The 14,858-nt window shown below is 39.7% G+C and overlaps 1 protein-coding gene across 2 annotated transcripts; it reads left to right on the top strand.

The window, feature by feature from the left end:
• Positions 1-2,751: 2,751 nt before the first annotated feature.
• Positions 2,752-12,944, top strand: dbpb (D site albumin promoter binding protein b). Of its 2 annotated transcripts, none has more exons than XM_059340102.1 (5): positions 2,752-3,506; positions 3,670-3,957; positions 4,633-5,064; positions 8,771-9,030; positions 10,616-12,944. In XM_059340102.1, the coding sequence occupies exons 2-5, from the start codon at positions 3,768-3,770 to the stop codon at positions 10,829-10,831; spliced, it is 1,098 nt and encodes a 365-aa protein (XP_059196085.1). In that variant the 5' UTR covers positions 2,752-3,506; positions 3,670-3,767; the 3' UTR covers positions 10,832-12,944. The 2 variants fall into 2 exon arrangements, with proteins under 2 accessions (XP_059196085.1, XP_059196086.1); XM_059340103.1 differs by having other exon boundaries at positions 2,753-3,506; positions 8,771-9,021.
• The last annotated feature ends 1,914 nt before the right edge of the window (positions 12,945-14,858 follow it).

The raw sequence follows: 14,858 nt of genomic DNA, 5'->3' as shown, positions 1-14,858 counted from the left end.
CAGTGTCTTTATACAAGTAAAATGTATTGTACGTTGTAAACTACAAATAATTCAAAGAAATACTGACTTGATATACATGACTGGATGATTATGTACAGTATGTGCATGTATACATGTCTATATACTGTATATACAGCAGGTAGGATTTGTATTGACAGCGACATGTACACAATTATAATTTGGTGCATTAAAAACTAAGATTATAATCTATAATGTAAGTAGTGGATGTTTTGGTGTTCCAGAGTGATTGACAGTGTATGACAACGTTAACTGTTCATAATGGTGACGGCCTGCGGGAACAAACTGTTATTGTGTCGGGTTGTTTTGGCTTTCAGTGTTTGCCTACCAGAACGGAGACTTGTGCAGGGTGTGAAGGGTCTGCATTGATGATTCCTGCCCTTCTCCTCACTCTGGAGGAGTGTAAATCCTGAATGGAGGGCAGGTTGGCACCAAGGATTCTTTCTGCAGTCCTCACTGTCCGTTGTTGTCCGTTTCTGTCCTGTTTGGTAGCTGATCAGAACCACACAGTGATACATGTGCAGAGAACAGACAGGATTGCTCTGCTGAATTGAATCAGCAGCTCCTGATGCAGGTTGAACATCCTGAGCTGGAGCAGGAAATACATCCTCTGCTTAGTTTTTTCTTTTTCTTTTTTTTTCTGGTTGTGTCTCTGATGGACATCCATTTAAGGTCCTGAGAGGTGGTGGATCATAAAGATTCTGAAGGATTTCTAAATAGGCAGTGTTCACCATATGCCAAAACATTCTGATAAAGTTCTCAGGTTTACCAATGTTGATGGCCAGGTTACTGCAGGGTAAATAACTGTTTTAAATAATTAAAACTGACAGGGTATAATCCCTGTACTTCATGGCTGTGCAAAACCTTTCACTCCAAGCTCCACAAGATGGCAGTAGGCAACTCATTTATGCTGTTCTCTTGGCCTGGTTTGGATGAGTGTAGCAGTCACATGGATTTTGCACTGGTGGACTGAAGAGTGTTGTATGACTGTGAATAATTTTCCTGTACGCTGTTTACTACCAGAAACAAAAAGAGTAAACAAAATGCCTGAGTACTATTGCTCGGTAATCTCATTGCGTGTTTAAAAAAGAATGTAGTATTAGGGTGAAATTAAATGCACGTCATTTTCACATTTATGCAAATTATAAATTACAAATTTGATTATTTGTTACTGTAGCCCGTTTTTGTGATTTAAAATCAACAATTTCATGATAGAAAAGTCAGAAACTGTAATAATTAATGAGTAATGCCAACCACAATGCTGCAATTTAGTTACAATTAGACCTTGAAGTAGGGCTGTGTAATATTTATACTATATTGATATTGTGATATGAGACAAGGTGTTGTCTTAGATTTTTGCTATAGTAATACTGGACAGGTGTTGTCCTTTCTTGGTTTTAAGGCACCGGACTGTTTTAGCTTTTTCATTACCATATTATAGCCACATTAATAATGATGATTTATCCAAAATATAATTGTGTAAATACTTTGTGAAAGCACTAATAGTCCACTGTACATTGAGGTATTTGGTCAAAAAATTAATTAGATTTTCTTGCCCAGCCCTACCTCAAATTGATTAATATGCTAAAAAAGCAACACCCAAGTGTGTGTACACATCAAAAAAGGTGTGTCTAAAAACAAGATAAAAACACTAAATCTGAGGGAAATTATCTTGGTGCATGGGCAGATAATTTCACTTGACAAGATTTCTTGAATTAAGGTCATGAAATCTAGAAAAAAGCATGTTGAAAGCTTAAAATAAGAAATTAACTCAAAACAAGATAAATAACACTTTTAAATCTAAAGTGTTTTTTAAATCTTGGTAAGAATCAAATAATTTGCAGTGTATGTTCAGATTGATGATAAAATCCATGCAGAAAATATGATGATTCATACTCAGTGTTGTTTTAGCTGGGGTCCCAGGTGGTTAAACTCTGAGGGGCCCACAGCTGGACAGAACTTCCAGTTGGATAATTTTTATTTGAAGGAAAAACATTTGACAGCACTGTTACATTTGATATTCACATGTGCTTGATATTCATGTAGACTCTGTGAATATGGAGCTGTTTAGTGACTCGTGTCTGTCAGGTATTTACTCGTCAACTTCTTCTCTGGATAGAAAAACAAAGAGGTGAACTCCTGTGGCGCGCGGTGTTTTGCATGTGCTCTGCAAATGTACAGTAGACCAGACAGCCCTCGCGCTTTTTTGTGTTTCGAACTAGTCTCACGCGGCAGTGGCATGCACCAGGGGGACTCCGCGCGGGCGGGTTGAGTCGACCTATTTCTGTCCAATGGGCGCGCGTCGTGGGAGGAGCGGCGAGCGCGCGGAGCCAACCGGAGCCGGAGCCGCGAGCGGACAGGCCTCATCCCCGCGTGCCTCACACACGTGAGCTGGAGCAGCTATTGTACGCCGGGAGGCAACGTGCTGAAGCGTTCCTCTCGCCTGAAAAAACGGCACAGTCACGTTTTCTGTGGATTACAAGGAAACTGGAAAAGCCATGCTGCACTACCTGATTATCACAGGCAGCTAAAAGTGTGCTTTAATAGACATGTGTGCGCAAGTGCTTCTCCTGAGCCAAATAAATCACTTATTAGGGATGTAAAGCTTCATTATGACGGATCAATTTGTGTCACCACAGCCCATTAAATCTGAAAAAATCCAATATGTAATTTATGTATCATGATTGCTGCAGTGTTTGTATCCTTCAGACAAAACAAACAGTCTGCTGTCCTCGAGGTGTGGCACGAGGGTAGGTGTGTCTCATAAATAATACGCGAGAATTGAGACATCTATTAAAGCCAGGGCCCCGCCCCTCTCGCGCCTCACTCGTTTGTTCCGCGAGGTGTGACGTCACGTGAACTGCCCGTGTCCGTTCCAGCTGAGAGAGAGAGAGAGAGAGGACAGTCAGACGTGGACGTCGCACAGCCCAAACACAGACCGAAGACCCGTGCGCCCGTGACTGGATCCACCGGATGCAAAAAAAAGTACAGACAGAGAAAGAGGAAACGACCCCTCCTCCCCCCGACGGACAGCAGAGCGCGACAGCAGAGGAGAGAAACACCAATACAACTTGTCATCTGACCAACACAGTCACTGCTCTCGTCGCTGTGTGTTTTTTTGTACACACTCTTGTTTTCCTTCGGTTGTTTTGTTTTGACCGACGTCTTACTTTGCAACTATTTTTTGGGGATCTTTCTCCTTTTTATTGCCGGACGATTAACTCGGGATATTATTAGCTATTTTTCACAAGTTTTATTTGTGAAATTTTCCTATCAGTGCTGGGTTTCATTGCCGTTTTGACGCCTTTGCATTTTTATTATGGACAGTATTCTCACTCAGATGGTCTGACTGTCCCTCCCACTCTGATCCTTCGAGAATAACAGCTTGATTAACTGAACAATTTTAACAGCATTCAACTGCAATGGAATATTTCGATCAACACATTTCTGCAAGGAAATAAGGATCTCAGCATACCCTCAAGTTAAAGGTAACTAAAATAATGATTCATATTCTTAATAATGCAATGTTCTTACTTGTAATTACATTACAATGGTTGCTTTATTCTGCATGGACACTTCTAAAAACTATCTCTGTCTTTCTTTCCCCCTCCCCTCCACCCCCACATCTCCCTCATGCACATACACGCGCAGTCATCCAGCATACTTGTCCTATTGGTAGGCGCTCCGGTCGGTTTGCCACGCCCCTTCAAGTGCCCCCAGTATCTTTCTACGACCCCATCTGGCCCAGGATGTCCAGGCAGCTCTCCCAGCTCCCGAACCCAGACCTCCCAGCTGGTGCTAGTCCACAGTTTGGAAGTTGTACCCAGCCCGCAGGCTCCCTCACAGGGGGACATCTCAACTCCATGGCAGGTCTTAAATCCCTCCTGCAGCACCCCATGAAGGGTGACCAGCGTTTGAAAACCACATGTGATGTAAAAGGTGAGCCACACTCTCATTTGGTGAATTAATACTATGTGACAGTGTGTGTTTGTGTACAGCACAAGCACATGACAGCCTATCTTCAGAGCATGAATAAATCATACCCGTGTCCCACCCACTGATGCTGTTGTTATAATACAAATATGTAACATTATTATATAAGAAACATTGCATTTGTGTGATTTTCTGCCACAGACACCACACACACACACACACACACACACACACACACACATTTCCATGATGACTCCTCCATGACCCTGATGAGTGTGCACCTGGATTATAATCCCTGCTGCGATTTCAAATTAGGATCCAGATTACAGCACGTTTTCGGTTTAGCCTTAATGCTTTGCAGTTTCCAAAACGTGTCTTCGAACTATTGTGAGATTTGTCTGGGAGCTTATGTATATGTTATGACAGCAAATTGGTTTCAGCTCTTGGTTAATGCTGCAATTCAGCTACCATCTGGTCCATCTGTGAGTGTGTATTTGTGCGTATGAGGCATAGAATAAAAGGGAGATTTTGCATCTCATGGATACACCTGCCAGCCCATTTAGTTCTGCACACGTATGCAGAATCACACTAAGATATCTCAAGACAACCTGTTAGTGACATAACTTTTTGAAAGTTTATCCTCTTCTTTATTTTGTACTTATGCTGCTCTCTTATCCTCAGGAGACAAAGAGAGGCTGGACATTGACGAGGACTCCATGTGCCCCATGAGAAATGGGAGTGGAGTAGGCAGCAGTAACAGCAGTGGAGGAGGAAATGGAGGTGGAAGTTTCAACCAGTTCTTGGGGCCCCTCTTGTGGGATCGCACCCTGCCTGCAGATGGGGGCCTCTTCCAGCTTCAATACATGGACTTGGAGGAGTTTCTGATTGAAAACGGAATGGGCAGCATGCATAACAACACCAGCTCCAGTTCAGCCCAGATCCCCTCACAGAGCTCCCAGTCAGCCGTACCCAACCAGAGCTCCCAGTGCCTACCGCCCTCGTCCCCACCTTGCTCCACATCTTCGTCTCCTTCGTCCTCTTCTTCCCCGTCGCTCATTGGGTTGGAAGTGGCTCAGCCTCTGAGCCTTGGAGGAGGAAATGACTGTTTGCATGGTGAGTGCACTTACATGGAGCATTGTGTTCACAGCTGAATAGATGCATAGTTGAAGCAGAGAGTAAAAAAAAAAGGGGAAAAAAAGATGAAGGACAGTTTATTCTTCAAGGTTTGTGCATATCAGCTCAAAACAGAAATATCATGGAAGAGGGTACTGCAAACTTTGCAGAGTTGACAAGCTGAAAGAGACAAATTGTCCTCTGCCACTGATATGGGACTGGTAGACCCTACAATTCAATAGTGGCTGAGATTAAATCAAGGTTATATGGTGTGCTTATAATGTCCCCACAGGCTAGTGATTCAGCACTTTAACTCTCCTTTGAGTTCATAGCAAAAACCATGGTGACCAAGCATTTTTCTGTCCCGTGGGGTCAAACTGAAGGCAGGAGACACAGTCACATGGCTCTACATGCAAAGTCAACTTGAAAGAGAAAACACAGAAAGAGCTGCTTAACTGTGTCTGGAATTTATTTTTTCCATTTGAAGCAGTGAGCAGGGTTAAAATTTGGCTGAAGGAAATGTGAAGGAACGAAAAAACTATCTGAAAGAAAGAAACCTTGAGCTATTAGATGAGTCAACCTCATAGCATTGACAAGGAGGTTTGGTTTAGTTTGGCATGTGATCTATGCACTGCAGCGTACAACACAATCAGCATTCAGTCCCAGCCCATTATAAATGTGCAGCAGGGTCAAAACAGTACTAAGAGAGAGAGAGAGAGAGAGAGAGAGAGAGGTGTGTGGAGTGTTTGCGGTTGCGTGTCTTTAAATCTCTCCCCACTTCACACGCCAAAGCCATGTGTACGCGTCAGTACACGTGCCGAGGCTGAGAGTACTGGACTGAGAGAACGAGAGGCAGGGCCAGCAGACATGTAGGAGGAGCCCACAGGGGGAGGGACATGCAGAGCAACAGGAAGAGTTTCCCTGTGCTGCTGGACTTCAAACAGGGAACATTTGATCACAGATGAATGACATTAAGTGCACTGATATCCAACAGAGAATTTAATACTGTGAATGAAGGGCATTAAAATGACAAAGTGCAGGTTTATAGACGATGACAATTGATTTATATTGCTTAAATGATAAGATCTTTTTGAGATTCTAGTTAAAATGAATACTGTTGGTTGAAGGTGGATTCTCTTTTGGTCTAAGGTTTATATGCATCATTATGTAGCTGAGGTGACTTTGCTGAAGTTGAGTGAATAATTCTCATCAGCTCTCCCAAAGCTTGAAACTTGAGAAGCTTTATTCTAATCTGCTGCATCATAAAGGTGCCCAACAAACAGCTGCTTCATAAATATTAAACGGAAACAGCTAACAACCTATGAGTATATTAGGAACCTAAGAAGAAGCAGGGATATGGTTTGCCTTCAAAACAGCCTCAGGCCTTTTTTTCTTTTTTTTTTCCAAACCTAATCTTTATGGGTTTCCCCTTTTTCTGCAACTGAAGTAACTGAAATACAATATTAACACTAGATATCACATCTACATCCAGTCACTCAGGTAGCCACATGTGCATTATTATTGTACATTTAGATGTACATAGTGACATGAAATAAAATACCAAAATGAATGGGTCTATAGGGGGGGAATGGGGTGCAGCAGCCCACTTTTTATGTAGTACCACCTGTATTAGGGCACTGAGGACTGCACAAGAGCCCAAAATTGCTGATTTCTTTTGGGCCCTTGTGCCACTTCATATAAAAAAAATCCTTAAATTGCCCCTGGTGTTATGCACAGGCCAGCACTTTCAAATAAAAACAACACAGTTTGTTATGAATACTTTATCAGACTCCTATGAGCTTATTTTTAACTTGTTCATTACCCTCCTGTCTTTCACAGCTTGAGGAATGCTGTTGTTTTAGTGCTAAAATATGTCACAAATTAACCTTTTGTCTTAAAAAGCTAAAGCAACCTGGTCTGCCAAGGTTAAGACACATGGACAAGAATGTGCCAAATCAACTTTGTATGGCCCAGAGCTCGCCCAAAAGGGAAGCAGGGGAGAGGCAGCCGTGTAGCACAGGAGGGCTGGGGCTTTGCAGAGTTTCATTCCAACAAAACACCACACCAGGTGGTTGCACTGACTGGATCCTGCTGTCGGCTTTAAGCAGCATAAATCATTAAAACCCTCTTTAGTCACACACAGAGGAAAATGTGCGTGTTTGAACGTCTTTGTTGCCTGCAGTATCCACACCTGAGGGTGCAGTGTTTGTTTAGACCAGCTGATTGTGTATTATGGGGCATGCTTGACCTCATATTGGTGCCTGTGACAGCACTTTTTAATTTGTTTTGCTGTCATTGTGGAACGTGGGGACATCATGAGGGAACACCTGGTTTGAAAACATGCCCTCGTACTACCTGGCTGTTATACAGCCATTAGTCATGTGTTATAGTGGCTCATACGTAACAGACCCTCAGATAACGTGCCGTTAACACACATCATAGATAAAGGAGATGGTTTTGTTTCTCCTGCCTGTTAGTGTACAGTTTGTGCTCTTTAAACCAGATTTTTCACTATTAAAACACTCTTGTAGAGTGTTTCCACACAATACGCCTGCATTAATTAGCAGCTTTGTTGGTTTTAAGGCATACAGGTTGTATTTAGGCTGTGTTGATGCAATTCTAAGGCCATTTGTAATGCAGTACTGGGTGTTAAATGGCTACCCTGACTCAAGTTCTCTGTGTTGGTTATATAATGTGACATTTCCTCGTGCCCAATGATCTTTATTTCCTTAATAGTTGAAATAATCAGATCAATTTGAGGTTAACACATACCCCTGTGGGATAAAGGAACATTCAATGGGAGTTTTGTGCTCTTATAGGGAAGGAAAGTTTGAGTGAGGTGCATTGGGCCTTAAGGGGGGTGTGGTGAGGTATAGCCCTATACTGGCCTCACTTAAAGGAACTGGTTTGAGGGGAGGGGTAGAACGTTACATAACTTGCTTTCCACTTTTAGATTTCACCATTGGCATTTTGTTCTGAATGTTGCATCGGTGTTCCAGCATTTGTGGTTTGGATTAATAGTACAGTAACAAATATTATGCACTGATTGAGTTAATAGAATTCATGTGGTTTTGGGTTTTGTGTCAGTTTCCTAAAGTAGACTGGGACTCTATAGGATCCCCAGGAAGTTCAGGACGATATGTTTCAGCACTAGTACACACATTGAGAGTAAGATAATAACCATTATGATTATGGTTTTATTATTGACAGTTTGGGTGTGTGCAATAAATTATATATTTTAGTGATTTTTTGATCTAATAAAGTTTAAATACAGATAATACATAATCAAAAATCTCTCACTATAATTATTAGTAATTCTCACTACAACCATATGTTTATCTCCATATGACAAATATTATGTATTATATTATATAATTGTATGCATTTCTAGGGTATGTTCCCATAATATTCTCGAGAGATAACCCTATCTATGAAAGCCTTAGTGTCCATTAATCTGTTCAAAAAACAACCTCAGTTCTTTGGAATCAGTTAAGGGTAAAGGAATGTTGTTTGTTGTTTATAACAGGAAGAAAGTAGCTCTCTGCTTCCACCTGGTGGCTGTCAGGATGAAATGCTGCAGTTGTTTGTAATGCTGAAAGCTGCCATCAGCTGCTCTGACTGAGGCTTCACATTTTTATTCATTTAAGGCTGACTGTTGTTCAGTGAAAAGCATCTAAAACCAGATTGTTCTTCTCTTTAATTGCAGGGAGTCAGACGAGTATGAACGACTCCTGTGAGTCGCCCTCTTCTTCCTCCTCGTCCTCCTGTCCGCCTCTGCTGACGCCCACGGACAGCGGGCCCGATCAGAACGGGATGTTCGACATGGATTCTTCAGACATGGATATGTCTAACCAGCCCAACTTCGACCCCAGGAGGCATTCCTTCAGTGAAGAAGAGCTGAAGCCACAGCCGATGATCAAGAAGGCGCGCAAGATCCTGGTGCCGGAAGACTTGAAGGTGAGTAAGGTCAGAGAAGCGATTGTTATTTACTTACTGGGAGGGGGGTCATTTTAGGCCATGATTAAGTCATAATTCAACCATTTTAAGCCACATTTCTTATGTTGTTCAGTTCACAACCCAAACATAATTATTTTACAATAAGGTACTAAAGAGCAGATCTGCAAATCCTCACATTTGAGATGATGGAACCATCTTTTTGTGCTTGGTAATTGATTAAATCATCTTTAAACTCACCTGCAGGCCGGCAGATATAAGTATCTTTTTTCAGAAACTATAAGATGTTACCTTTCAAATTAAAACATATATTTTGGCCTTACATTTCTTCTGTTATAAGCTTTGGCCAGAAGATGAGTTTTAAGAGGTTAAATTATTAACTAATTATCAGAGAAGGTTTGCATTACTAAATGCATTGGTAATAAAAGAGCAGTAATGACTAACTAGCTTTTAAAAAAAACAAAAAACAACAACACACATACAGCTTATATTTTGCACAAAATAAAAGTATTCGTGTTTCACAATAAAAGCATTAAATGTCAAAGAAGGGGAAAAAAGGAACAAACACGAGAAACAAAATAGAATTTACAAAACAGAAATAACATCAACAAAACTCAGTATTGAGCGAACTCCGAGGATGAAGCATCTGAAAGGAACATGTCCCACGCTCATTCATGGCCAAACACCCACATTACCAACAGTAAGAGAGATCGCAGTGAGGCTCTACAAGAGTACTACACACTCCTTAAGAAACAAGTCTCACCATTCATTATTTTATATCCTAAGTTCTTTTACCTAATAATATCTTAAATCCTTGATTAAACAAGCCAAATGATTTGATAGGATCTAATTGGCAGTTAAATGATAATAATAAACTTTATTTATACAGCACATTTAATGCAAGAAATGCAGAGCAAAGTGCTTTAAAATAAGGAAATGTGGTTACATAAATAGGCATAGAATGAGCAGAAAAACAGAATATATAAATATATAAAAAATATATATAAATATAAAACTAAAATAAATACTAAATAAATAAAATATATAACTAAAATAAATATATTAACTAAAATAAATATATATATTTTTTAGTAATATTTTTATTGCATTTTCCAACATAGACAAAAACAACAAACAAACAACACACTGTGACCACAAAAAAAAACAAATATCCAACTATTATGTAATACAGACAATACAATGAAAATGCTCTGTCCCAATACAATTGACAGTGATGTAGCAAATACATATCCGGAAAGAAAGAACACTAGTAAAAATAAAAGAGAGAGAAAATGCTTTGTTCTTTTAAAAAGGAAAAATAAAAATAAATAAATACATAGTAGTAATAATAATAATAATAATAATAATAAGTAAATTAACGTCTAGCTTTATAACCCAAAAACATTAGGTGGCATGTTTCATCCCTTTTAATACAATAGTTGTGAGTCTCTTACCAGCATATTTAAAGAACCAGATCTTTAAAAAATCATCCATCTTACATTTAAATCTCTGTGTTAGATATTCCAGAAGAAAAATATTTTAAAAAAATAATATGGTGATAATTAAACGTGTTTTATTTTTGTCTCTCCCCTGTCAGGATGAAAAGTACTGGACCAGGAGATATAAAAACAATGAAGCAGCAAAGCGTTCTCGAGATGCTCGCCGTCTCAAAGAGAACCAGATATCAGTGCGTGCTGCCTACCTGGAGAGAGAGAACGCCGCCCTCCGACAGGAAGTGGCCGAGATCCGGAAGGAACTGGGCCGCTGTCGCAACATCCTCAGTAAATACGAGAACCGTCTCGCTGACCAGTGATGAAGGCGTCGAGCAAAAACCTGGAAAAAAGGAGGAATATAAGCTGGATTAAATTTAATACTCTGAATTCTTGGGGTGGCATCATGGACAGAATGGGGTCAAGGAGATGATGATGATGATGAGGAAGATGATTATGATGATGAATGTATAAGACAAAGGAGAAGGTTTTGTGTATTGAAGCTCAGGTGTCTTGTTTCATTGAGGTTTCGGCTCTTAAAAGTGAAAGGTGGAGAGAATAATTTAACAGATGAACAGATGTGACTTTTAAGAGTTTTGTTATTGGAGAATTGTATATTTTTATAATGCTTAAGAAAAATTAGAGGGAGAGCAAATTTGGAGAATAATTTTGTATATTTTCTACATAGAGATGGGGGAAAGCTATGGTAAAATATCTTTTTATTATAGATGAGTCAGGAGATGTTTAACAGGTGGTCAGCCATCGATGGGTATTTTTCGACTTGATTATTATAGTCAGGATGCAGCAGCAGGAGCGAGGACGCATGTAACAATTGTAATATAGAGAGCAAAAATTATCCTATAATCGTATAGTTCAACATTTTTGTGGATTTTATTCAAGCACTTAATTTCTTTCCTGTCATGTTTCTGTCACTGGGAATGGGCATGCTAGAGCGAGACAAAGAGGAGAGACACCATGTAAACAGTCCAGCACTATCTTCATTGTATTGTGCTTTCTTTTTTCAATAGAACAACTTCATGTTTGTTTTTAATTCCCCCCAAACAATATTAGTTTTCTGTACTTTGAGCTCAACGCAATGCGATTGGTACATCTTTCTGTAGGCCATACCTTTTTATTTTTTTTATCCTTGACTCTCTTATCTCTTTTTCTCTATCCCAGTTGAGTGCTTTTAATCTACTCTGGTGTCTCGTATCCCACCTAAAGCTGCTGAAAGCCTGTTGTGATGCCCCCGGGTAACTCTGCTCCCTCTTGATCCCTCTCTTTTCAATTGTTGGGACATTTCTCATCCTCTGTTTCTATATCCAACCGCTCTATTTCTGTCCACTCTCACTTACAGCCAGTCCCCTCACAGTTACGTGCAAACTTTTCCCATAACTCTCTGCCCCCCACTCTGTCTCTCTCGTACCTCCACGGTACACAGTTAAATCTCAATGTTGTGACATATTCTCAGATAGTAATCAATCTTCCCAGTAAAAACGCACACCGTTACTTTACTGTACTTTATGAACACACTTTAATTAGCATTATTATGAGGGGAGAAATGTTGTTGTATATTGGATTTTTGTGTGATGTATTCCAGGAGATGGGTTGAAAAACCCCGTTGAGTGGAATGGTGTTAATTTCTCAGATTTCTGGGACGAATAAAAGCCAAAATTTCCTACGTTGATCCACAAAGCTTGTTGCTATTTAGTGCTTTTTTTCAATACTGCTCCTTCCTTACTGTTTATTCCTGTTATTTACTTTTTACTGTATCTATAAACTTCTCTGTATACCCACAACACCCACACATGGGGCATGGTACACTATGTTATGTTCCTGGGGGAGGGATGACTAGTAATAGAGTGTGATTTTAACCCCCTTAATGACCATGATGAATAGTTACCATTACTGCTATTATTATTATTGTTATGATTATGATGATTATCCCTCTTGTTGTTGCTGTTCTATATTATTGAATGATTTTCTTTCTTTGGATGAACATGATCTGTTGCACCTTGAAACATCTTTGATCTTCAGTGTTCCTCAGAAAGACAATTCTCTCACTCTGCTATTTGCATCCTGTCTCAGACCTCCAGACATTACTCACTTCTGCTACGGACATTTTTGCCACCTTGATTTCTTTGATGGATTTCACAAGCGTGGCTCAGTACTTTGAACATGATATCCATGCAGAACTACCTTACGTGAAGACCTCTTCAGATCCCCAGCGGTGTACGGACTATGCACACTATCAATATGCTCCTTGTTGGTTTATTTCAGCCTTTATCACCTCAATCAGTGATCGTTGCTCTCCCAACAGGATCTAGTCTCTAATATCCTCACAGACGTGGTTGTTTAATCTTTTAGTGACTCTAATTGAACTACAACTGCCCTGCTGCATCAGTGGTGTCTATGGTTCCCAGCCCACTCAGTGCTGGTTATTTGGATGTAGTCAAGATTTTTCCAAAAACACCAATAAAAGATTGTTCTCATTCACTACTGCTTTGCTTGCCTCTGGCTTTTTATCACAATTGTGTTGTTTTAAATGCTTCTCTTAAAGGTATAATGTGCAGGATTTTCCTAGAAAAGATGAAGACAATATTAATATATGTTCTCTTCAACAGGTCAAAGTTATTCCTACAAAAAGTAGTGAAATTCATAGTTTTAAGCCTCGTAGGTCTGGTATCGGGCAGGCGGAAGGGTGGGAGGAAAATTAACCCACAACTTTTAATTAGGAGACCAGTGCTCATGTCCTGTTACGTCTGGTGTTTCTGGCGCCTATACTTAACCCTTTTACAACATTTACAACTTGTTTAAAACAGTGGTCATCACATCTAATTTCATAGGTGTTTATACGAATCCTGCTGGAAAACTTTTCATATTAAATGTCATATGAAACAGTTGTTGAGAATACATTGTAGGCACTTCATGTGTGTGATGTGTCTGTATCTGCAGAGGCCGTTCCATATGCGTGGATTTTCTTTCATTTTACTGAGATCGCAATGTTTTAGGTTGTCACCCTTTGGACACGAGGCTACAAAAAATAATGGCCAAATGGCCAAAAAAACCTCAAAGTGGACAAAGCTCGAGTGTGATTCTGGGGTTTGCTTTCAGTCTCGTTGAACTGGGAAGGAGGTTTAAACACAGTTTAAAAGCTGTGTTTACAAACATTCAGTGGTAATTCTTGCATACAGTGTTTTTAAACTTGCATCTTGAATTAAGGTCCATTTTTGATAGAATGGGTAGAATGGGCAATAGAGGTCAAATTTCAAGACGGCTACTCCTTAATTTATCAACTTAAGCCTATTAACCAGACTATAATATGTTGTGAAATGTCCCCAGACGAGTTATTTGGACTTCCTCCCTGTTTGTTCACATTGTGTAAATTCCTTTGATAGGCAAAACAGTCCAAATATGCAATCTTTTCCCAATAAAGGCAATGCTACTTCCCTCGGGCATTTAAAGAGACAGTTCACCCCAAAAGCAAAAATACATACCAACGTTTCTCTCTGACCTGTAGTGCTATTTATTGTCGAGATTGTTTTGTGATGACTGAGTTTTGGAGATAACTGTTGCTTTATGTAGGAACTATTTTCTTAGTTATTTCTATTTATTTGGCACTTTGAGAACCACATATTAGCTTGCTAAGTGGTACTAGGTGAGCTAGCAATATTAAACGATTAGTTAGAATTTTATTGTTGCTATTTGTTAGTTTTTGTTATTGTTTTCACAATGGTTTTTAAAAATAAAAAATAAAAATTATTTTACAGTTGGTGGGTGTAGTTTGGTCGAATTAAAAATAGTTCCAACATGAAACTGGTAATGACTTTTGGAAAGATTCATTGCTGTTGAGTTTTTCAATATACTTTTGGCGCTTTGAGCACCACAAGTTGAGTGCCAGCTTGTTCCATTATATTCATAATATATCTCGATATCTCAAACATCCGGCGACTCATATCAAAGCAATCCAGATTGATGAATAGAACTACAGGTAGGAGAAAAAGTATGCATTTTTGAATTTGGGAGTGAACTGTCATTTTAAGAAGTATTTAACAACTTAACCTAAATTAAATGCAGGCAATGTTTAAGGGGACCATAAATAGGATAAAACCTCCAACAAAGCTGAGCTAATTGTGAAGAAGGTGTGATTACATAATAAAGCATGCACGCTGGCCTTGACGTTCATACCGTGCAGCACCCATATGGATGGGTGGATGCAAAAAGAACAAACGCTGCAGTGCATGACATCAGGTAAAGTCCATCAATTTCCTCTGTTGTGAGCATTTCCTGTTTGTTTATTGTGTGTGTGTGTGTGTGTGTGTGTGTGTGTGTGAGGGGGGATAACATGTA

This window comes from Centropristis striata, chromosome 8 (genome assembly GCF_030273125.1).
Source record: "Centropristis striata isolate RG_2023a ecotype Rhode Island chromosome 8, C.striata_1.0, whole genome shotgun sequence".
Lineage (NCBI taxonomy): Eukaryota > Metazoa > Chordata > Actinopteri > Perciformes > Serranidae > Centropristis > Centropristis striata.
Note: the sequence above shows the minus strand (reverse complement) of the source record. Positions and strands in the feature narration are given on the sequence as shown.